This window comes from Alligator mississippiensis, chromosome 7, assembly GCF_030867095.1.
Source record: "Alligator mississippiensis isolate rAllMis1 chromosome 7, rAllMis1, whole genome shotgun sequence".
NCBI classification, from domain to species: Eukaryota; Metazoa; Chordata; order Crocodylia; family Alligatoridae; genus Alligator; species Alligator mississippiensis.
In genome coordinates, this window is record NC_081830.1 from 85,246,600 (window position 1) to 85,271,487 (window position 24,888).

Consider the following 24,888-nt stretch of genomic DNA (forward strand, 5'->3'; position numbering starts at 1 on the left):
TACATCCAACAGCTCCATTTTGGCTACACTTTATCAGAGATGGCTGTACTGGACGAAGTGGGGTTCATCCAGGCTGTACTAAAGCCGCAGCAGCTGTTAAGACGAGACAATAACTGAACTCAGCCGCGGTATAAGTGGACATATCTCCACTGACTTCAATAGGAGTTAGACTGGCTGGACCCACAGCAGAATCTGGTCCAGTATCTCCCCCAAATAAAGATGATGTACTTTGTGGCACATGCCATAGTATAATGGTACTTTTAACAATACCTGCTATAATTAAATATGAAGCAGGGTTTGGAGAAGTAAAACGCAAATGTCAAATAAGATCTTAGACTCAACTATTAGTTTTGCCCTGAAATAACTGCGGCATGGTTTGAGGTGCTGCGGCACTCTGAAACGTTTCTTTACCACTCCGTCCAGGAAGAGCACAGACCATCAGCAGATGCTTCCTCAGCCTCACGAAGGGTGTTTGTGCCCGGAAGCTTGCAAAGAAGAATTTTCCAACTACATGAGTTGGTCTAATAAAAGATATCAGATTTACCTGAAGAACCTTGTCTGTCTACAGAAACATGACATTTTGTAACTTAAACCGCTTTTCTTTCTTCTATACAACCCACTGCTTCTTACCATTGCTCTGGCTTCTTCTCGTATGGAAGGGATAGCTAGAATGCTGTACAGTGCTCCATTCACATACGGCTGTATCTGAGAAAGAAGGAAATGTCACGGGCGGGCCATTCAGAATAATTCCGGCTCCTGAATTCTACCCAACTGCCAATAAGTGAGTCTCAGGAATAAATTACTGGACCCTGTTCACAGATTTGGATGCCTGCAACCCAGACACACAAAGAATGCTCTCAGAGCTTCTAGAAACTCTTGTCAAGTCTTTTCCCTGACCTGCCCCGTGGTTACTGGAAGGTGATCAGGAAGCCAGACTGGGAGAAGGGGGCAGGACCTTCGGCTATCCATGGATTCCACAGCTGCCTGTGAATTCAAGCCGCCTGTTTTTTGCTACAAATCTTTTCTGTTTCAAGTGTTGAGTTCTCTCCTAAGTATAATAGGGCTTATAACTCGTCCTTTATACCTTGTTGACAGCAAACAGGGCCTCACAGTTGGTTGTTTGCACGGTTACAGTTTTAATGGACATGAGCTTTCTGAAGGTCACTAGAGCAATCATAGCTCTGGGCTTCACTAGTAAAACTTCCATGGGTTGCAACAGCAGACTGTGCAGAACAGGATCCTGAGACAGAGGCGCTGCTCCAGACCAATGTACATTGTATAAACCACCCTCAAAATCACCCTATTCCCAAAATCAAGGTTAAGACCTTGATTCAAAGCCCCCACAAGATTTCTCTTAAGTAAAATACTGTATTGCAAAGAATGGATAACCTATATCAAGGGTTTTCAATCTTTTTTAAGAGGTGTACCCTTTCTGGTGGCAGTGGCCAGATGCAGAGGGGGGCGGGGGCTTGCATGCAGTTGCTGCCACTGCTGCCACCCAGCACCCCACACTGCCACTGCTGCCACGTCCCACGTTCCCACGTCCGGTCACACGTGTGGCTTCACGGGCTGCTGACGGGCCTTGCACCCAGCCAATCACAGATGGCCCATCAGCAGCCCACGGAGCCACATATGTTACCGGCTGTGTGCAAGCGGTGTGCAGTGGCAATGCAGAGCGGTGGCTGGAGGCAGTGGCCATCATAGATTCATAGATTCATAGATGTTAGGGTCGGAAGGGACCTCAGTAGATCATCAAGTCCGACCCCCTGCATAAGCAGGAAAGAGTGCTGGGTCTAGATGACCCCAGCTAGATACTCATCTAACCTCCTCTTGAAGACCCCCAGGGTAGGGGAGAGCACCACCTCCCTTGGGAGCCCGTTCCAGACCTTGGCCACTCGAACTGTGAAGAAGTTCTTCCTAATGTCCAGTCTAAATCTGCTCTCTGCTAGCTTGTGGCCATTGTTTCTTGTAACCCCCGGGGGCGCCTTGGTGAATAAATCCTCACCAATTCCCTTCTGTGCCCCCGTGATGAACTTATAGGCAGCCACAAGGTCGCCTCTCAACCTTCTCATGTGCAAGCTCCAAACCCCCTTCCCTCCACCCGCGTCCCACCGGCCAGGCAGTGCCTGTGCGGCCCACAGAGGGGCGCCACTGCCCTCGTCTTGCTCTTGGAAGGTGGTAGTGTGGGGTGGTGGCACTCCGTCCCTGCCCACCCACGTGTACCCCCTAGAACTTTTCCAAGTACCCCTAGGGGTACATGTACCCCCAGTTGACAACCCCTGACCTACGTCAAACAATACATTCATAAAACAAGGAAAACCGCATATGCTTTTGGAAGATTTGTCTCTACTTTCAGCCTAAAGCATGAAATAAAATGAAAAGATACATAAAACATTACAAAATGATATAAAACTGAGGTCCCAGCTACTTGGATGTATTTAAAGTCCCAAGTCACACCACGCAAAAATTAAGGCCTGAGCCTGCTGTCCTTACCAAAATTCGAACTCTGCTAATTTACAATCTGTCTCTCCACACTCCCACTACAACAGTGGTTCTCAGCTTGTGTAGACTCAAGGCACCCTTTGGAAAATGCCAGCTCTTAGCTTTCTTTCATTTTTTGACTACAGAAAAATATTAGAGCAATTTTTCTGTGGCAAAGAACTTGGACAGGAGGTTTTTAACACTATACATTCTTATATGAAATCTCTGGATTTATTTTGTGAATTGTGCTTGCATATCTAATGGTGATGACAATGCATGGTATCCACACCCTGGAAAGGATCTCAAGGCACTCCAGGTTGCTGGGGCACCTTGGTTGAGAATGACTGCCCTAGAGATTCAGCTGGATTGAGCAGTTGTCTTCAGTTCCTTCTGATTTGAATCATTGCCTTGTCTTGCTATGTACAGTTAAACAGGCGTCACACTCCACAGATGGATGAATCAATGATACATAACACAAATACCTCATGGTTTTCGTGGCCGAGGAGATCTGAGAGGACTTTGAGCACATGGTCTGCAATTTTTGCACACATTTTCTTCCCTGCGCAAGCACAAAGGACATTATTTTTGCAGACGTACAACCGCCAGGAAATGACCTACCCTTTCATTTCTTTGATAAAATGTATCCATGCAGCAGAGACTGCTTCCCATCCCAGCTAAATTCTGCTCCCAGAATAACTTTGTTGAAGTCAATGGATTTATATACCAAAGCAGGATGAAGTCCAAAAATTTACTTTCAAACTCTGAGACATTCATCCATTGACAGTTTAACAAAGTCATTATTTTAACTATGCTACAATACTACTGTGTTGTTTTCTGGGTTTTTTTCCTTTAAAGTAAAGGACTTTAAGATCTCAGGGCAAGATCTATATCATTTTCTTGTCACAGGGATTGCTATGTGGTAAAAAGGACTGTTGCCTGCTCTGGGTCTGATTCTCTGAATGGAGAACTGGTCCCTATACTACTACTCATCTGCTTGTTTCTGGATTTTATAAAGGGTCATGCACTATTTGCCTGAACCAATTGGAAATCAGGTACTTCATAAAAAAGGTGCAGCCAGCTAGCAGCATATGTGAGAAATGCCCCACCCTATTTAGAAGGCACCGATCCTGTTGGGAAGGATCTGCTGCACATGCACGCGCGCACGCACACACACACACACACACACACACACACGCACGCACACAGGAGAAAGGGTGATGCTCTTTGCAGAGAGGATGTAATGTGTGGGCAGAGTATTAGGGGGGAACCCTAGGAACAGCCAAGCCTCAGGCAGACTGAACTGAGCAGTGTGTTTTATGCTTAATTTATTTTAATAATCAAGCTGAACTCCATGAAGAAGAAAAGTTTCAATGCCTTCCAGGTATCAGAGCAAACTGGTAAGGAGGCTTCCTTAAAGAGATGGCTTATGCTGTTCAGGTATCGTTGTGGGGAGTATCATTTCATACAGGGAAAAACCCCAAGAAAGGACCTCAGGAATACGTGTGCAAGGGATTTGGGTGGTGGTGGCAGGGATTGATCTTTTCCTATGCATTCTCAGAAGACAATGACAATGTTAATGCAACAGACCTGCACTCCTGAGACAAAGATTCATGAGCAAGGCGACAGAATACTCCAGCGTGTAATCTGACAGGCAATCTGTATCCTTCAGGACATCAACCAGCCAGAAAATGAGCCCGTCCCTGATCATGGCCGACTGCAAAGCACGCCTAAGATGGGGGGGGAAAATGAAGCACATTTTATACTGGATACATTTGTGTCAAACACGAGTACAATAAAAAGACACTTCTCCTATTTACTGACAAAAGTAAATTACCCATTTTGGCAGAGCCAATGAAACAGAGCAATAATAAAACCTGAAGAAGTGAGAAGATACAAATTCCCGGAGGGGGAAAAAAACTAAACTTTGCTTTTTTCAGTCATGTAGTTACCGTATAATTGGGCTGACAAGAAAAGTGTCTCCATCAGCTTTCCAAAATCTCAGGTCAAACTGCATTTCTCACTTCCTTTCTGCAATTTTTTAAACAAACTGTTGAGTATAAAAGGCCAATAAAACCATTTAGTTATTACTTCAATAAAACCTCTACTTAAATCTGTTTGCTTTTTCCTGGAAAGATTGGTCAGCTTATAAAAACTTGTGCAATACACGCACACATACGCATGCACCTATTTTGGTTAGTCTGTAAGGTGCAAATCTACCCTGCCTTCAACTTGCCTTCAGACTAACACAGCTAACTACATCTCTTTTTCCTTAAATCTCACACAGTCACCCCTTCATAGCATTACACTAGACATTTAAAGGTCCCCTTAACTGTAAGTGGGTAGAAGGCAGAGCAGCATGGTAGTCTAACTTATTTCAAGAGGCAAGGGTTTTGTAGGCAGTCTGCTTCCTCAGATGCTATGAATGGATTTGCAAATATAAGCAGCCGGTGAGCCACTACGATAAAGAAGTCTGTGCACTGACGAAGGCATCTCATTCACCTGACACTCAACCCGGGCTGCAGAGTCCCTTTTCTCTGGTGCTCAAATCCAGCTTACTTCAGAAAGCTGTTTGCCGGCCTGGTTCTGGCCCATCTGATCTGGATGGCAATTTGTCTCACACAGACCAAAACATGAAACCTCAACTAACAAAAAAAAAAAAGAGGCATATCCTTTAGTGTTAAAAGGGCTGGCAATTAATCCAGAGACCCCTCCAGCTTGCTACACTCACCTAATTACCACCTGAAGTTTGTGGCATGGTCTGAAAGAAAATAATGTGAATGTTTGATCCCATTAACGTATCTTCATGTTGAGCAACTGGAGCTGTCTCTTCATATAACTAACTATAATTAAGAGGGGCTTCCTCTTAATTTTTTTAATGCATGTTTGTACACAGGGATAGCTCCACAGGGGGTTGCACCTCCTTCCCTTCAATACCTGCTCCACCTAAACTCTAAAACCAACTTCCTGGGAGAAGCGGTGGCCTTTCTATTCAGGCAGTCCTGATGGAGTCAATTGACTTCATGACCCATTATCACTTCCCTGACTCCTGCTAATAGCTCTTCACTTCACAGGTGTTAAGGAAACCTCTTCTCTTTTTAACAGTCTTGATGTTCCACTATTCAAACTATCCTTTTTTCTGCAATTTTGCTGTTTGTTAGCCATTCCCGGTAATATGTCTCTTCTATTTCATAGCCCTGCAGACTGTTTTTAGCTCTAGCTAAAATCTTTAACTCAGGTGTGGTAAATATTAACTCAGGTGTAGAAATGACTGACACTGAAGTATTGGAGGCACTGTCGAGAGGCTCAAAAACACTAGATTTTGTTTTATGAAACTGAGTAAGAAATGCATATTTAACTATAAGGCCTACAGGAACAATGAAGCCATTTCTAGTGATTATTTTTTGTCTACTTTTGTGTTTTTTAAACTTTATATGTAATCTTAAGAAATCAGTGCGCATTTCAATAAAGTTGGATTTGTTTTTGCTTTGACCTTCAACTTAATAATATAGTGTTAGGCCTCTAGCATATTGGTAAAGCTTCTAGTTTCTCTTTAACTGGAGAAAAATAGTTGTTGTGTTCTGTGATGATGTGCCACACCAACTGCACCCCCCTTTTCAAGATCCTAGACCCACCCACGGATGTATATGACTACATTTTTAGAGCATATTGCACAATAATATGCCTATCCTCAAAAGATCAGACGACTGCCCTGCACTCTTCGCAACTGCTTATAGAAAGTTCCCTTTCTCTAAGGATGAGCATCTTGACATTTTTGGCAGGGGAGGATTCCCCAAGAAAGGGAAGCGGTACAGAACCACTCTTTTAGGCTGCGTTTGAATGTGTTTTCCTGACTCAGGTTTCAAATGAGATGGGTATATGTAAAAAAGCCTCAGATTTCCGAAGGCATGCTGTCGATCTTAATTAAGATGGAAATTGATGCAAAGTGCTATAGAAGAACTAGGTGTATATATTCGTATCTATATGCCCCTTGTAATTATCCAGGGATGAGTGTTTCTGAAGGGACGGAGATTCAGTGCACCTGACCCACGAGGATGGGACATTATCTGCCTTCCTCGGGGACTCAGAGGGAGCCTTCTCTAGCAGTTCCTAGGACTACATCTAGGGTAAGCGATGCTAACACAAAAGCCAGGAGAGCAACAGCATCTGCCTGTGTGGCTCTGGATTCAGAGGATCAACAGATGGACTTCACAATAGTTTTCCACAGACAGGGCACACTTTGTTTCCAGTCTCTCATAGATAACTGAGTAGAAACTCAGCCTGTGGGGATGCACAATGTGTCGTGCCCCCAGGCAGAATTTTTAGGATTTTCAAGGAAAGGATATATTTTCAGCATGGAAATGCAATTAAAAATACACATTAACATACATAAAGGAAATACTAATATGTATCAATTGCCTTGAGCGTGCCAAGTGCTAAGAAATGAGATCGACTCAGCCAGCAAAGCCGAGTTCTCCCCCAGTTCTAAATGACACTTCTTTCATCAGCCATCACGGGTTCTGATGACTGTTGTACAAAAATCAAGTGCTCTTCTTTCCTCCCTGAACAGAGCTTAACTAGCCCACACTTCCTTTCCTGCTGTCACCGCTGTCTGCAGCACTGTCATCACCTGAGGCTGAATTTCTGCAAAGCCCCCAGAACGTTCTCCCGTGTAAGGGAATCCTTGTCTTCGGCTTTCAGCCTTTCCTCCAGCATTCGCAGCAACTTCGGGTTCTGGGCAAGGTAAAGCCGACCTGGTGCAAAGAGCGATGAAAGGAATGATGCTCAGATACCAGACTATGACAGAAAGCAGCCCGCCCCTTGGAAAAGAAAGACGGCACAAGCTCAGTCCCTCCCCGTTTCCCCCAGCAAGACACAATCCCTAGTAATTCCTCACAAACATGTTGCCTTCAATGGATCAGTGGCCTCTAGGCATTCAGAGCAAATGCTCCAGTTCATCAAGCTGTACCAACCAGTCCACAGCCTCACTCAACCATGGGAAGTTTAACATGCCCAAGTTCCTGGTGTTCTCTCTGCCACTGGGGCTGCTATTTCCAAAGAGCCCTGACAGGTAGATGCCCAGCTACTATTTAATATTCATGCAATGTAGGTGCCCAAGTCTTTTGAAAATCCCGGAGAAACTAAGATTAAAACAGACAATGTTTCATGGCAGACAAGTTGGTCATGCAACCAAAGAGGATGCAATAATGTTCAGACTTGTTAAGGAAGGAGACTGAATACCAGTCACAGAAGTCTGAGTTATTGGTGCTATCCAACAGCTGGAACTCTCTGAAGTAGCCTTTGATCAGTGGGGCCTTTTTTGGCTTAGTTAATTTAAATTATATATTCAAAGCATTACTGATGCAACATATAAGGGGTTAGCTGTGGTTCTGCAAGCTACTCAGATACCAGGGCTCAAAGGTATCTTTCATTCCTCTTGTGGGAGGACCAAACGCTCAATTACAGTGGTTGGCATAGACATTAGAAAAAATACTGGCAACTGTTTGTTGTGAACCACTACCTAGAAAGGTGGAAGCAGTCAATATATTTTGACATAAGCTGAAATAAATAGCCTCAGCGGCTATTCTACAAACGCTGACAGCTCCCCACCTTGCATACACACATTAAAGGACAGAGAGTATTTAGAAATAGGGTGTGCACATTTCTACGCACAATGTTAAGTACCCAATACATGAAGGGGATTTCCAATCTGCAACTGATCTCTTACCTTCTGCCAGCGAGGCAAAAGCATTGATAAGCCTTGCCATGTACTGTCGGACCACCTCGCTTTTGGAATGCAACAATTTCAGCACATTTCTCTGCAGAGGAATGCAAACTTTTATGAGGACAATGTACCAAAGCTGGAGAACTGCTAGGTTAGGCTTCTGAAATGTTTTAAGATCTAGTAAGGGATGTAGAACAAATGGAAGCATTATATCAGCAGACACAGGCTGCCACAATGTGACTTGGATCTTTTAGTTTAATGTGCAAAAAGGATTATAGAAATTATCCAGAAAGCCAACAAAGGCTATCTGTTGGGGACAATTTTAATACAAGAAACTTTGACGGGGAGAGTAAAGTCATAACAAAGTAGCACTCTAGAAAAGGAAATTCAAATCAATAGTTAGCTCACTTGAAAAAAATGAACATTTTGGTGTAGTTTTTGTTTTCTACTGAGCAGTGTTACTTGGGAAAGGAACATAGGCTCTGACTGCATTTAGAACAGGGATGGGAAAAACATGGCTGGCACACCAGATCCAGCCCACCCCGGGATTTTATCTGGCCTGCAGTGGGTCTCATGGCTCCACCCAAGCAGCTCCAATGGCTCCTTTCAGCTGCCATTGCCAGTCTCCACTTCTGCTGCTGGACCTGGCCCTGCTGCCCGGGCACCCCAGCCTGTCCACCTTGCACCCACTGCTGGGGGCATTGGACAGAGCAGGCAAGTCGGGTCTCCTGGGAGACCAGCCAGGACCTACGCAGGCAGGGCATGCTTGACTCGGCAGACGGGATGGGGCTGTGGGCAGGCAGGGAGCAGCATCCAGGAGTGGGATGAGCAGCCCAGGCCGGGGCCAAGTTCAGGATCGTGGGGTGATGACAGCATTGGGCCAGGGCCTGGGGCACAGCCACAGTCCGCTGCCCACGTGTCTGTGACAGACACTGGTTCTGCAGGCAGGGGGGTGCAGGGAACAGATTGTAGCAGCCCCAAGATCTTGATCCCAGCCTCAGCCTTGGCCCTGGCCTTGCCCACCCAAACTGCTCCCAGATGCCACTACCAGCCTGCCCACAGCCCCATCCCATCTGCCCGGCTGAGTGTGGCCAGAGTCACTTAGGGAGTTTTGGCAAGCTGTTGGAGGAGTGGGGGCAGAGGTGCTGACCCAGTCCAGTGTGGGAGATGTGGGGGGCTGACCCAGCTCACCAAAACTGCGTTAGTGGACTACCAGCCCAAATAATTGCCCACCCCTGAATTAGAAAGTTTATATGCATGGGAACCAAAGAACAATACTGCTTGGTCCTTTCCAAAGCAAAGATGAGAATCACTGTTGATTTTAGTCTCAGCTCTGGTATTTCCTACACATCGCGTTCCTATTAGAGAAAGCTTTAGGCATCAGAAACAAAACTTGATACTTTTATTAACCTCTTTGTAATGGTAGGGGAACAAAACACACCTTTTATGAGGACAATAGGATTCACACCTTAAAAACTGGATCCATGACAGTGGGGTCAGAGGACAAAATTACTATTGTGCAAAAAGTTAACTTGTTAGTGAAGAAAAACAAAGTCACTTTTGTTAATGACATCAAAGGATTATCAACTGCTGAAGCCCCCTTAAAAGTAATATGCAGGTTAGCACATTGGGACAAAGAAAAGGCTACAGTCTATCCTGAACTTACTGAAGTGTATTTTTAAAGATGTGATTGCAAGTGCGTAAGAAGTTATACTGTGTGGGTATTTTAAGACCAAAGTGCTAGTTTCATTCTTATTCTGGGTCATGGGATCCTCACACAATTGATAATCACTCAACAAATATTTACAGACTGAGCTATTTTTCCGTAAAACTTTGTGTACTTGAGAATCGATCATCAGTGTTAGGATCTAATCTGGGTTCTACTGAAGTCAATGGTTAAACCCCATTGGGCACGTACAGGGAGGCTGCTCCGGCATGCTGTAATTACAGTGCATTGGAGCAGACTCGATTAATTGCATCTGCTGGAGCGGGGTAATTACTGTGCTCCAGTAGATTCCAGCGTCACGTGTATCAGCGTCCCTAAGCTGAAAAATGTTGGCAGGGGCACTTTAACTTGTTCAACGAGCTTTAAAGTGCCCCCACTGCCATTAGTCAGCGCAGGGACGCTGATACATGTGACACCCCAGACACTTTAATAACAGCAGCTCTTGGAGCCGCTCTAATCCAAGAAACTGGAGCATCACGTGTATTGGTGTACCTGAGCTGAGAATGCAGGAAATGTCCAGAATAAGAATGAAGCCACTATGAGAGCCGCTCTAATTAAAGTGCTGCCTCCCCAGCTTGCTCCTGGAGCACATGTATAAATGCCCGTTGACTTCAAGCATGAGAGGTGCAGGTCCTTACTGCATTAATGCTCTGGTTCATCAAGCTGGCATTTTTAACTGTACCATCCAGAGGCCACAGCCTCACACCCAACCATGGGAAGTCTAATATGCCAAAGAGTTCCTGGTGTTCTGCCACTGGGGCTGCTATTTCCAAAGAGCCCTGACAGTTAGATGCCCGGCTTCTATTTATTATTCATGAAATTTAGGTGCCGAAGTCGTTCAAAAATCTTTCAAAACTTGTGATTGCAAATGCATAATAAGTTATGCTGTGTGGGTATTTTAAGACCAAAGTGTTAGCTTCATTCTTATGCTGGGTCATGGGATCCTCGCACAATCCATAATCACACAAAAAAGATTTACAGGCTGAGCCATTTTTCTGTAATACTTTGTGTAAGTGAGAATCGACTGACTGTGTTAGGGTCTGATCTGGCTTCTACTGAAGCCAATGGCTTAACCCCACTGACTTCAAGCATTAGAGGTACAGGTCCTTACTGCATTAATGGATTTCCATGTCTCTCCAAGTACTACACAGACATATATATATATATATGCAAAGAAAACCTAAATTAAGATCTATAGGTAGACAACACAATGCTGTAGGTTTCAACTCCTCCTGTTAAATTATTTGCATATTGTAATACAGAGTGTTTGCTGATCAGTGCATTATAAATTAACAATCAGGACTTGTAGTAGAGATGATCTCTTTTATTAGACCAACAAGATTTTTGAAAAAAAAATTGGACACAAACTTGGGTAATATCTATACTTACTGACCTGACTATTGCTGTGACAATCCAGGAGGTCATTGCCTATATAAGCCTGCAGGACTGTGTCTCTTTGCTCTCCAGGATGAGATGTTGTCAAACGCTAAAAGAGAGGGAAGGAGAAATCAAGAACTGGCATAAAGTAGCACTAATGTGAATCACTTTTCTTACAAGGTTGTAAAGGCCTCGGAATAACTTTGTGAACAGCAAATTCTCCTCTTTCAGAGGATGAATTCAGTCTTCGCAGTCTAATGTCAGAGCTGTGGACCCAGTTTGGACTTTCCTTTGCCTCTGACAGTGCTGCGCATTTGTGCTTTGGCTTAATGTCCCTTTGCTGTTCCTTTCAATTAACCACCGTAAGTGCAGTTCTATACACTCACCAGTTGCAACAAGACTTCACCCAACCTATCACCTAACCTTTTCCTGACTATGCAGGGGGTCGGACTCGATGGTCTATTGAGGTCCCTTCCGACCCTAACATCTATGAATCTATGAATCTATGATACTTTTACAACAGTCCCAAAGAACGAAAGCCTCCAGACAGTCAGTAATTGGAGAGACTGTCCGTCCCCAGAGAAAGGTTCTAAAATGAAGGTACGATTGATTACTTGAAAAAAATGATGCCTTATCCCAGAGTCGCCATTTCCAATGGCAATCCAGATACCCCTCCCAGTTGGCTTTCACCAGACAGAAGGGTTATAGATGTCATTCACAAGTTACAACCTGCAATCTCCTCAGTCCCTGAAGGACCCAGCAGGTAACAGATTGAAATGCAAGCAAGGAGCTGCATCCCCTTCACCCTCATCAGGAAGGAGAGCAATCCATCTTGCCTACATACCAGACTGTGGTTCTGGCCCTGAAGAAAGGAGGTATGTTTGCTCATCCACAGAGAAGCCTTCACACTTACCCAGCGCAGGGCCTGCAGTAAGAAGGCTTTGAGGCGATCACTCCCAAAGACCAAATCGTTCTTCAACCTCTCATAATCCAACGAGGGCAACAATGGCACTTCCTGCATTTTCCTATGCAGCACATGAAAAAAGGCACTTTCACTAAAACGATGTCAAATGATTTCTTCAGGCACAGCTGAAGTTAGGCAACTCAGCAAAACAACCTTGGATTCACAAAAGCAATTTCTACATGTCTTTCCTTTAAAATGACATTAAACCCCATGTTTTTAAATGTGTTTCTTATATCTATTACCAATATTTATTTAAAATACTGGAAGTCAGAGAAAATTTATGAAACTGGAATAAGCTTTGCACCATTTCTGTTTGTTTATTGATAACCTTTTGCTCATGTTGGACAGTAGTAAACTGGTTATCATAACAGTCAAGGTTACTCCGTTCCACTTTCCGCTCACACATACTAGCACAATGCCAGTGCTGTGTGTCTCTGCTCCGCCAGGGAACGCTCCATTTTTGTAAAGCTGCTTTCATGAATTTATTTTTACTCTGAAGAGTGAAATTTAAGGTTCCACGAATGTCATTTCTATTCATATCAGATTCCCCGGTTATCTACCTCTCTGCCCTATGTTCTACATCTACCACAAAGTGAGTGTGTCCATCCAGAACAAACTACTCAATGGGTGCGTCTACATGAGACACTAAATGCGCAGTAGACTAATTCTCCTGAGCATTTTTGTAGTACTTCATAATGGAGATACTAAATTCAATCAGCTAATGCACATTAATGAACATGTAGATGCACCCAGTCTCTCTCTGTATATATATATATGTGTGTACACACACACACACACACACACACACACAGAACCAAGTTGATATTAGTAAGAAACACTTACACAGGGGCAAGAGATGCTCGCAACATTGTTGATGCCTGGATAAAAATAAGAAGGAAATGTTAGGTATTAATCCGAATGTGACAGAGGCAGTGCTTATTAGTCAAGTTAACAGTATCCCTTTTCACCAGGGAAAGGAGGTTTGAAGTCTTTCACTACTAACATCCTGATGCCATTTAGAAGCATGCCCAAAGCTGGCTGGAGGGGATGGGACCGGTTTTACTTCACTGAAAGATGGCTCAGAACATCGTTTCCATGCAAAAAGGCCGTTTTCAGTATGGTTGAGACCAATGCTTCTCTTTGCAGATATAATCTGGAAATTACTCCAAACCCAACCATTTCTAAAAGAACAGTGATGACAGGGAGCAAAGAAAGAGATCCGGAATCAGCAGGCTATTGTAAGCAGTGATGATTATTATTTCATTAAGCACCAAGCCCCCTTAGGAAGGTGAAAGGCTATTAGGGTGTTTATTATTGACATAAACATCTTTAATGCATTAAAAACCCCTATAAGGTCAAATGCACACAGACATACATGGACACACACACAGTTTCCAATTTGCCTACCACTCCTATTTTGCTGCTCATGAAATGAGAAGTATTAGTATGCTTGGTGCCGTAAAGAACTGAGGAAGACAATGCCTGAGCCAAACAAAATACACAAACTGGGCTGCCATGAATAGCACCCTGTAACAGATTGTTTTGCAGGTCCTGCCTCAGATAAGCTATATTCAGATCAGTTTATTTCCTTGTTTGCAGTGTTTTATCAGTGATCAGATATAGCCGTTTCTGCATAAACCAGCAGTATACGACGTACCTATTTTTATAAATGTTCTTTGCTCATGTTAGTTGTGGGTGGGCCCAGGAGCAAACACTTTTGGCACAAAAGGTTTTTGTGTCAGGCATTCTGCTGATGTCAACCGGGTGCAATATTCACAGAATATTCAGTGTCTTCTTTCTGTGATGATTGCATCTACTCACTTTCGAAAAATCTCTCATTACCATTTACACCTTTAAAATTGGTCTTCTCTTGTACCTTAGGCTCTTTCAAGAGAGGCTATAAAATCAATGTCTATTGTCTAATTTAAAACTGAGAGATTTAGAAGACAAAGGGCATGAAATACCATAGAGAATATTGAATTTCTCCATCTGACATAGCATTGAACGCTTCTATTTCACAATGGTCAGAAGTATCCTTACTAATACAAGGAACATTTCTCTCCGAAACGGGATAAGCCTATAGTGAGTTGCATTAGAAGGTATTCCATATTATGTTTAAGTCAATGAATGACTTGCACACAATAGGAAATTAAAGGTTCTTAGGCCTTCAGATTAACCTATCTTGACAGCAGTTCTCCCATGTTACAGCACTTGCTTTTCGCAGTGGAAAAGTTTTTTGAATGTATCGTTTACCTTAAACTTATTACTCACTTTCCTTGACATGTGGATAGCTACCAAAGGTGTTTTGTTTTAAGAAAGCCTTCCCTTACTCAAAAGCCATCATCTCCTACCTGAGCCTGAAATGAAGTCACAAATTATTTCCACCACCTCAGTCAGCTCCAACGCTATATCAAGACAGTGGTGACTTGGCAGCTAGGCCTGTGTGAAGCAGCTAGTATTCGCTTCGGATTGGGATTTGGCCGATTTGGGAGACTGATTCAAATCACTGTCCCGAATCGATTCGGGTGAATGTAATTCAGACATTCGGCTGGTGCCAAATCTCTGACTCGCCCAGACCCATCCCCAGCCTGCTCTCCCAGCCCAGCACTGGCTTCCCCACCTGCCCCAGCTCCCCGCACTTGGAAAAAAAAAAGCTCCCACTCACTGGGTGCTGCCAGGCAGGGGGGGCAATCCCCACAAGGCCCCCGATCCCACCCGCTGTCCCATCCCCTCCATGGCTGCCCCACCCACCCCAGCTCTGGCTCTTTAAGGAAAAAAAACCTGAGAAAAACCCCACACTCATCAGTTCCTGCCCCGCGGGAGGCAATCCCCGCTGCCCCGTGGTGCGTGGGGGGCTCTGCACGAGCCCCTCAAGGCTGCTGCAGGAGCCGGGGAGTCCCAGGGTTTTACTGATTTTTTTTCTTTTCTTAAAGGGCCAGAGCTGGGGCGGGCAGGGCACCCATGGGCGGGCTGGGGGAGCATGGAGGGGCCGGGGGGCCTGGGGGAGCAGGCAGGGGATGAGGCCTGGCAGGGGCCCCCCGCACAGCCCCCTCCCCTACCCCTACCTACCAGCTCCGAATCTGGCTCCAGCCCCCTGCTGCAGCCACCGGGGACTGCCTGAATCATCGAAGCTCTCCGAATCTTTTCCAAAGCTTCAGAGAGCTTCAAATCAATTCGGACCTTTTATTGGTCCCCTGATTCGATTCGGATTTGGAGATTCGGCCACCGAAGCAGCCCAAATCTCCTCCGAATCAAATCACCGCCTGAAGCTTCGCACAGCCCTATTAGCAGCATGTTTAAGAAAGAGAAAATGCGAAGTGGGTGAATCGGAGAATGAGACAAATGACTGGCGGTAAGGGAAATGCTGCAGATCATTACAAGAGAAAGCAGACGTATGTAAAACATCTCCGCGTCTTAAGATGAGTCTTTCAGGGAACTCCTCCTTTCTGGTGCTTTTGGGATGTGTAGTAAAGATCACATGTACTGCCAAACTCAAACCAACGGACATGCATGCTAGAGGAAGATGCATGTTTCCATTCAAGGCTTCCTCAGCCTTGTTTCATGGGGATTTTGGGCTGGGCTTGTCTTCTTCCCCCAGTTTCGAGCAATAGGAACTCTGGTTGGAAGAACACACAGGCTATGGAAATTCTTACAGTCAGTCTGACATGGTGAGAGAAAGTTTACTGAAAGACCTAAAAACTCAGCATTTTTTCTTGGGGCAGATGGGTAGGACAGCAAAGCACTTGCACAGGACTGGCTAACTGGCTAACTTTGAGCGAGTGCCTAGCTCCCAAAGAACCAGGGAGCAGGCTGAGGACAGTTCCTTCGTTCGATTATTGTGGGCAGGACTCTCTTGCCAACCGTGAGACTCTGGCCTCTGCCAGGCCTTGACTATATTGAGCGGTAGGGTCCTCTGGGAGGTGAACTGACTTTTCTCAGGCTTAGCCTTTTGCCTGTGTCGTGTGGGTATGGATGAAGCATACCATTTTTTTTTAGGCCAGATCCTTGAAGTCAATGAAATTACTTTTGGCGTGAGACACTACTTGGCATTAGGAAGCCTGGCAGGATCTGTCTCTTAGGGACAGGAGTTGAGCTTTAACACCATTTAAAGTACTGCAGCAGGTTTTTCCTGCTCCCAAGGATAAATGCATTTTATTTACAGTACAGTCCTGGCTCCATCAGCAACCTGATGGGTGACTGTAGACAATTCATTTAATTTCCCAGTGCCTCAGTTTCCCCACCTTTAAAAAAAACAATAATGATACTGACCTCTTTGTATAATGCTCTGAGATGGACTGATGGAAACCACTGTACAAGCACTAACAATTTTTTAATATTTTACCCTGAAATTGGAAAGCTGAATGCTCTGGTCTGTTAACCAACGCCCAAACAGAAGTCAGACAGATTATTTAGTGTCTGGCTATGCCAGAGAATGACTCTGCTAAAGAAATTAAATTAAGAGAAACCAACGTAAAAAATAATACCAGTAATTTTGCTACGAAGACCTTCTTACTTTTTTGGATCTCAATTTTTAAATAATTTTATGTGCTCAAGAATGGTAGTAAAATACTGCTACTGAATTATTAAATTTCTGCCAAGGTCTTTTAAAAAGGCAGTTACAAGGACAGTTACGGTCTACAAGTTTACAAGTTCAGTGCCCACGATGCTTTTATTTCATCTTCAGACAATCGCCTGAGGTGTATTCAGAAATGCAAGGCCGTGCAGAAGGGACAGTTGTACAACAACTGCGTTCTTAGACCCTACCAAGTACAGACAGTCACAAAACCCAAGGCTGAATCAATCCAATTTCTGCGGGTTAGTCTAAGCTGTGTAGATTGAACTGATAAGAAAGTGAACAGAGGTTCACTTTTGATTTTGGAAATGCAGCCACATGCCTGCAGTGGCCCAGGCCAGAAGCTGGGGGGTGCTAGAGCACACCTCCCTGCTTGGCTGAAGCAGACAGCTTGGACCAAGGCTAGCCTGCCCACCCTTTATGGGCGGGGGTTGGAGGGGAGACACAAAGCATCCTGGGATGCTGGGGGACTGTGAGTTAACTTGAATCTGGAGGGGATCTGGGACAGAAGTTCAATAAACTGATTTAACCTAAATCAGTTAAGTCTCATACTACATCCATCCAGGTTTACCTTAAACTGGTTTGGGACATTTTGAAGGCGGTTTATGTGCATTGAATTTCTGTTGTGTTACAGATATGAACTGGTTTCTGATCACTTATACCAGTTTATGTGTAATTTCTGTCCTTAACCCAGCTGATTAGGCATGAAGAACTTTTCAGTTCATTCACTCTTGGAACAGACTATGCGAGTATAATGCCACCATTATTTTTCCTAATACTGTGGCCACTTCTACCCATAGAGACACTCTTCACTGAGAACCTTACAGCTTTCAACAGGGTTTTTATAATCCAAGAATGGAATGTGGAGTAAATCGACCAATCTACCACTAATGCTTCAATTTTAACTTGGTGCTTTGTTCCCAAACCAGAATAACTCTTCCCTCAACTGGGAGCTACCTTGTCCCACAATAACCTGGGAAGGGCACATGCACAGCACAGAGCTGCAGCACAGATGCCTGCCAAAGCAAATATATGGTAGGCCTCGCTATGTCAGAACTTCCTTCACATTTCACTGGGCCTTTTTGTTGTCTTGTTTATTTCCATTCGCCCTTTGGGACCTGTCTTAGAAGCTCCAATCTCGGGATATTTGCCTAGTTAAATATCTTTACATAAACTATAAAACCTGCTTTTACAGCAATCCTGCCCTGGCTGTGCATGCTAGCTTCAATAAAAACAGAACGCGGGCCTGAGCTCCACTTGGATCCACAAAGAAGCCTCTCGGTCCCCCTAACGAGGCACGTGCATACTCTGGATTAACACATGTACTGGGACAACTGTGGGCCATTGGCACAAGGCTATTTCCTCTCTCACCCCACGTGGATGTAGCTGTCCTGAGAACATTTCGTTTTCGGGTAGTTGTAGATGTATTCAACATGCTGATTGACTGAGGCCGTGGAGGTGCCCCCAAAGTACAGGTTTTGAGAGAGGAATGACACAAATTGAGGGCTCAAAGACCCTCAGATAAATCAGGTGTGATAGTGATGCTGAGGGTAAGGCAGTCACCCCCCTCCCTTCTCAGCAGCAAAAGCCTCTTGGTTCCTGGATCAGGACAGTCTCTTTTCCACAGGGGCAAAAGCAGGGGAAAATCTGGCCTTCCCTACTGAATAAAATGTTATTTTTAAGTTCCTAAAAAGCAATCCCTGCTGTCTTTAAATGCAAACTTTCACACTGGGAATACATTTGAAAATGCAAAGCCCCTTTCTTAAAAACTTACCAAAAAGGGCAAGGGAATTGAGCATATGCTTGGAAAAGGTCTAATTTGCTGTCTCTGCTGATGGCAGCGCAGACTGCTTTGCTTAAGGAAGTCCACGGGGTTACCTGAGGTGAGACAGCCCATTTTACCTCTAAAATTGCTGATCCTTCACTAGCCCATTTATTCCTCCTCCCTGTTTCTTCCAGTGAAGTCATACTGTCGACCTGTTGACATCTTAGCCATTTCTATGGCAACAGGACAGACTATGTCATCCTGAGCATAGGATTTTGAATTCATGGCAGATCCAGCAAAAGGGGAAATTAGATGCAGGAGACCCGGGTTTATTTCCAAGCAGCTATCATAAATAACTGCAGGAAAAAAAAAGTCAGGCCAAGTATTTATAAAAATATTTTTGCTCTTTCATTCAAAGATCTCATTCAAAGACCTCAGAGCACCTTACAGTAAATTAAGCCAATAAAACACCTGTAAGGTTGACAGGTAAATATTACTCTCTCACTTTACTTGCACAAGTGAGGCGGAGAAGGAAGAGGGTCAGACTATGAGAGCTGCCGTGAGAATTCAGATGTCCTGACTCCAGGATCTGTGCATTAAGGTCCCAGATAAAGGCCTCCTTCTGCCTTCTGAGCTTACCCAACACACATGGCTCCTCTTGCTCTACCGCAAGCTGAAATTAAAAGGATGGCTCAGGAGCCATTTTAAGATGGGCACATGCCCCTGGTCTTACCTTGTCTGGAACAAGACCTGATCTATTTTAGCTCTTTGCATAACTGTAGTTTACAGGCTACCAGTCAAATGACGGACTCTGAGAAACATTCAGCATACGAATATTTGTGTGCAATACCTGGGGGGTTCATTTGGAACAAGCTGTCCACAGAAACAATATTTTAGGGCCAAACCATTTTTCAGTTCTCCATAAGAAAAAGCAATAGCAGAGACTAAGTACCTTAAATAAGTGGTAACCATGCACAGATCAGCTTGGCAGGGTGACAGGCCTACGACAAATGCTGCCGTGTTAGTTCTTGCCAAAGCCAATCCAGTTGCTGTATTAAGTAATTCTGTCGCAATGGAAAATAGCTACAGATGGCTGCCTTTCGATCCTCAAAGAAGCAAGGCATGAATGTGAATGGGGCTGAATAAAACAAAAAGTTCAGAGGGAAATCAATGTTTGTAAAAGAAAACAGATGCAGTTCATCTGTGAGCCAAACTTAAGGTTGATTTTATCAAATAGCGAAACCCTGCATTCAGCACATTAACTCTTCTACCCCCTTTGATGTAGACGCTGGTTATCTGGTCCAACCTAAAGTGGAAACCCGGACTCTGATCTCGGTTACAGTGGTGAAAGGTAGCTGTGACCACGTTAGTCTGAAGTCCGGAAAGGGGGGTGCACCTGAGAGACTAACTCATTCAGCTGCGAAAGTTTTGTAGAAGATGGCCGACATCGCAGCGTCTGAGGAAGAAGGCTGGTGTCTACAGAAGCTCTTGCCTTTCTGAACAAGTTTGTCTCTACGGTGCCACCCTGCCATGTCTTCAACCAGTTGCAATGGTGAAAGCTGGTGTAAAACATGATGGGAAGCGCTTGGGGTTTACGTAAGTGCAACAGAAGTTAGAGTCAAAACGAAAGTTCTCTTAAAAATATAACCAGCAAGACCAAAGTCTGGGTTCATTGGTCCCTGTCATTAGATCCCAGAAATGTAAATAATAAAGGCCTTGAGTCTGGAACTTGTCTTTTATTCATAATGTGTCGGTGCCAATACAAACCTGACTTGCGACCTATAAAGGGCCAGATTCTGAGCTTCTGTAAATGAATAGAGCTCAGTGAAGTCACTGGAGCTAAGCCAAACTGCCCCAGTCAAAAGCCTGGCAAGTGGTTTTAGTATCTGAGTACAATTGTTAGCTGCCATCCTACCCATTAGGAGGGTGGTGAAGCACCAGAATAAGTTACCTAGAGAGGTGGTGGAGTCTCTTCCATCCTTGGAGGGTTTTAAGGCCCGGGTAGACAAACCCTGGCTGGGACGATGCAGTTGGGGCTGGTCCTGCTTGGAGCAGGGGGTTGGACTAGGTGTGACCTCCTGAGTTCCCGTCCAACCTTCGTTGTCTAGGATTGTATGGGTACATTCACTATTTGATCTTATGAAAAATTCTCTTTTCTCAGATGAAATAGCTCTTCTAAATAATTCCATTATAAATAATACAAGTCTAGGACTGATTGTACCATAGTATGGTATTTCCCCATGATATTACAGCACGATTGCACATGAATTTAAGGGCTGTCCACCAGTATATAACATAGAGGACAGGAATAAAGAAGTAGAATATTGAGTGTTGACACTGTGGAAGGGAGAGAAAAAATCCCACTCCTATATATGCTCAACAGTGTCCTCCACAAGAGAGTCCATGGATGTTTTCTGAATAGCTTTGAGACAATCCATGTATTCTGAAACAATTCTGCATATAATATAAACTCAACTCAGGACATCTTCATGGAAAACAAGACTTTTGTTGCTCTAAGGATCGTTCTGTCCCTGCTAAATTCCACAGCTGAAATCAACCCTTGTCACCTCAAAACAGACTCCTGAGAAAGGACAGGAATGTCAAACACCAAGCAAATACCATTTTCAATGATCATTCAAGGTCTCACTCAACATGGATTGCCTAACTGAGATAATATTTTAATACAGGTCGGGCTGGATTCTACTCTGTGGACCAAGACAGAGGAGTTTCCAAAATACACGAGGAAAAAATCTGATCCAGGGCATTCAGTGGCTTCGTTTCCTAAAATAAAAGGTTTTCCAAAAGGGGTACAATCTACAGCCTTCACTGTAATTTCAGTGGAGGAATAAGTAAAAGTCACAAGTGATCACTTAGAGGAGAAAAAGTCCGATTTTATTCAAACAGCCGTAATAAGGGCCAGTTTAGCGCAGAAAAGACACAAATGGGGATGATTTTCCAAACAGAACACTGACTGACATGTTTAAAAGGAGGTGTTAGTAGCTCTTTAAGGTTTGATTACGTGTGGGGTTGTTTAGCAGACTAATTTCCTTTCTCTGCAAAGAATGCACTGTCTATGGGCAATTTCAGATGCTTGTGATGCATTTGTATTGTTGCCAGAATACAAACCTCCATCTGGGTTGCAGAAGGTGCAGCCAGCACTCAGTGTACTATTTTTATGGGTAAATTTGAAAAGAAAATGACCTATTTTTTGAGGTATGAAAGAGTTTGATAATGTCTGCGATGGAGAGAGGGTGCCAGGTCACATTTTGGCGTTAAAAAACCCCCAGGAGCGAATCCACTGGGAGAAAAGAATGTGCATTCATCTTTACTGCTTACTCACAAGGTGGCTGCTGGGGTCAGTTGGTGTTTGCTCAGCGCTGTGAAAATGCAATGTGTTATATAAGTGTTAAGTACTGAGGTTTACAGATCAAACCACCATTTTCTACATCTGTGTAAAAAAAGATGCACTTCTTGGAAAGGCTGCACAGAGGCTGCTCCATCATTGGAAAGGCTGCTCCTTCATTGGTGTGCTGTGTGTTAAATGTATTAGGCAGACCTAACTGCGTTAGAAATGGTGTTCTGCCCTTCATGCAAGCATCCCAAAGCCTTCCATACAACTGTATCATAACTCTACTGTTTAACAGTCAGTGACATGGTACCAACCCCAATTCAGCTAATGAAACTGGTACACAGAGAGCAAAAGGTATAGAAATACAGAATGTCACAAGCTGCAGCAGGCAATGTGAAAGATATAAAGATATAGACACTTACATATCCGTCATCACAAGGGCTCATAGAGTAATATCCCTTTATGGGCAAACATTAAAATAAAGAAGATTGAAAAAAAAAAGTTAACAAATCACTCACAGAGGAAAAAAAAACTGTTCAAAACAAAATGAAATCAAAATTAGTTCAGTAACAGACCGAGTGCAGAGACAGGTGCTAGCACCTTCTTGTCCTGCAAAACTGCACAGAAGGTAAGCATGCAGGATTGGGAGACTCAAACCTAGGTTGGCCTAGAGGACATTTGTACACATCTTTCTTGCACTGCAGTGGTGTGATTGTTTGCATGAGCAGGTTTTCCAGATGCTTTAAAAGTCTTCCTGGTGCATTAAAGTTAAACTTCTGGGATGTAGTTTAGTTTGGTTCACCGCAAATTAAAGCATTGTGTCCATGGATTTGTTACGTGCAAACACAAATGGCATTCAAAGATGTGTAGCGGCTAATTAGCAATACTAGTTTAAGCTTAGAGTTGCTAATTAGCAATACTAGGCTTGTTACAGACACCTGATTTTTCCACAGCTTTTGCACCATGATAACATCAGTTAAGGGCAGGAATTTTCACAGATACAGTCATGCCAATACATCTCTATCACTTGCATTAGTATATTGGAGCTGTACTTGTAAAGATACTAATACAGATAAAGCCAGAGGTGGCAGTAGGTCCAGTGTTAACCAGAAAATGCCAATTCAAGTAATTGTCCAGGTATCAAGGGCCCCTTGACAGGGAGGGGAGTACAAGATGGGTGGTTGCTCCTTAAGGGAGTGATCCTGAAAGCACAAGGGATGTCCATCCCATCTCGGAGGAAAGGTAGCAAAGGGCACAGCAACCCCCTTGGCTCAGCAGGGAACTTATTGACCTCCTACATCTGAAAAGGATAAAGGATGGAAGACAGGAATCACCACAAAGGAGGAGTACTCTGCACTAGTCCATACCTGTAGGGAGCAAGCCAGGAACACCAAGGCTGCAACCAAACTCCAACTCACTGCACATATCAAGGACAATAAAAAGTCCTTTTTCAGATATGTGGGGAGTCGGAAGAAAAGCAAGAGTAACACTGGACCCCTGCTAGACCAGATGGGACACCTGACACCCAGGAAAAAGGCAACCTGCTTAATGGGTATTTTGCATTGGTTTTTCACCAGCCCAAAAGGACCGCCCTGCCTAACATGATGTGAGACGGCCAGGGTGAGGGTGAATTTATACCCAACATTGGTATAGACCTTGTAAAGGAACACCTTGAGAGGCTGGAAATCTTCAAGTCAGCTGGTCCTGACAGACTGCACCTCAGAGTACTTAAGGAGCTGGTAGGCATCATAGCCCAGCCACTGGCAAGGATATTCGAGCATGCATGGCGCTCAGGTAAAGTACCTGAAGATTGGAAGAAGGCCAATGTGGTGCCCATCTTCAAGAAAGGGAGGAGAGTAGATCCGGGGAACTACAGGCCTATCAGCCTGACCTCAATGCCCGCAAATATTTTGGAAAAAATTACCAAAGAGACCATTCTTAACAAGCTGGCTGATGGCAACATCCTGAGGGACAGCTTTGTCGCGGGTAGGTCTTGCCTGACCAATCTCATTTCCTTCTATGACCAAGTGACCTATCACCTGGACACGGGAGAAGAGATTGATGTCATATATCTGGACTTTAAAAAAAAGTTTGCTCTGGTGTCCCACGATCTCCTCATGGAAAAGTTGGCCTACTGCGGCTTCAGCTACATCACAGTCTGCTGGCTGGGGAAGTGGCTCCGAGTCTGGGCCCAGAGAGTGGTGGTCAATGAAAGTGAATCATCGTGGTGCACCATGACCAGTGGTGTCCCCCAAGGCTCCATCCTTGGACCTATTCTCTTTAACGTCTTTATTAACGATGTGGACATTGGTGTCAGACGTGGACTGGTCAAGTTCACTAAAGACACCAAATTTTGGGGTAGGTGTCCACACCTGAGGATAGGCTGGTGATCCAGGTTGACCTTGATAGGCTTAGAAAGTGGGCGGATAAAAACCTGATGACATTCAGTATGGAAAAATGCAAGGTACTCCACCTCGGGGAAAAAAACCTGCATCACGCTTACAGGCTTGGCAGTGCTACACTTGCTAGCATCATGGCCGAAAGGGACTTGGGGGTCATGACTGACCACAAGATGAACATGAGCCACCAATGTGATGTCGCAGCTGGTAAAGCGAGCAAAACTCTGGCTTGCATCCACAGATGCTTCTCAAGCAAATCCCAGGATGTCATCCTCCTGCTGTACTCAGCCTTGGTGAGGCTGCAGCTGGAGTATTGCATCCAATTGTGGGCTCCACAATTCAAGAAGGATGTGGAGAAACTTGAGAGAGTGCAGAGGAGAGCCATGTGCATGATCAGAGGACAAGACAACAGACCTTATGATGAGAGGCTGAGAGCCATGGGACTCTTCAGCCTGGAGAAGCGCAGGCTCAGGGGTGACCTGGTGGCAGCTTATACATACATAAAGGGTGTGCATCAGGATCTGGGGGAATG

At 44.4% G+C, this 24,888-nt stretch overlaps 1 protein-coding gene across 4 annotated transcripts in view; it reads right to left on the minus strand.

Annotated features, from left to right (window-relative positions):
* Positions 1-24,888, minus strand: part of ARMC9 (armadillo repeat containing 9) — a 96,494-nt gene that overhangs the window by 33,194 nt on the left and 38,412 nt on the right. For 3 of the 4 annotated variants that reach the window (XM_019495371.2, XM_019495370.2, XM_019495372.2), the window contains exons 10-18: positions 22,380-22,415; positions 13,114-13,148; positions 12,220-12,331; positions 11,323-11,415; positions 8,207-8,297; positions 7,109-7,232; positions 4,069-4,208; positions 2,964-3,040; positions 631-705 (exon numbers count right to left, since the gene is read on the minus strand). In XM_019495371.2, the coding sequence (XP_019350916.2) occupies positions 631-705; positions 2,964-3,040; positions 4,069-4,208; positions 7,109-7,232; positions 8,207-8,297; positions 11,323-11,415; positions 12,220-12,331; positions 13,114-13,148; positions 22,380-22,415 (783 nt within the window). The remainder of the gene's footprint in view (positions 1-630; positions 706-2,963; positions 3,041-4,068; positions 4,209-7,108; positions 7,233-8,206; positions 8,298-11,322; positions 11,416-12,219; positions 12,332-13,113; positions 13,149-22,379; positions 22,416-24,888) is intronic. The other variant, XM_006264153.4, reaches the window with a different exon arrangement.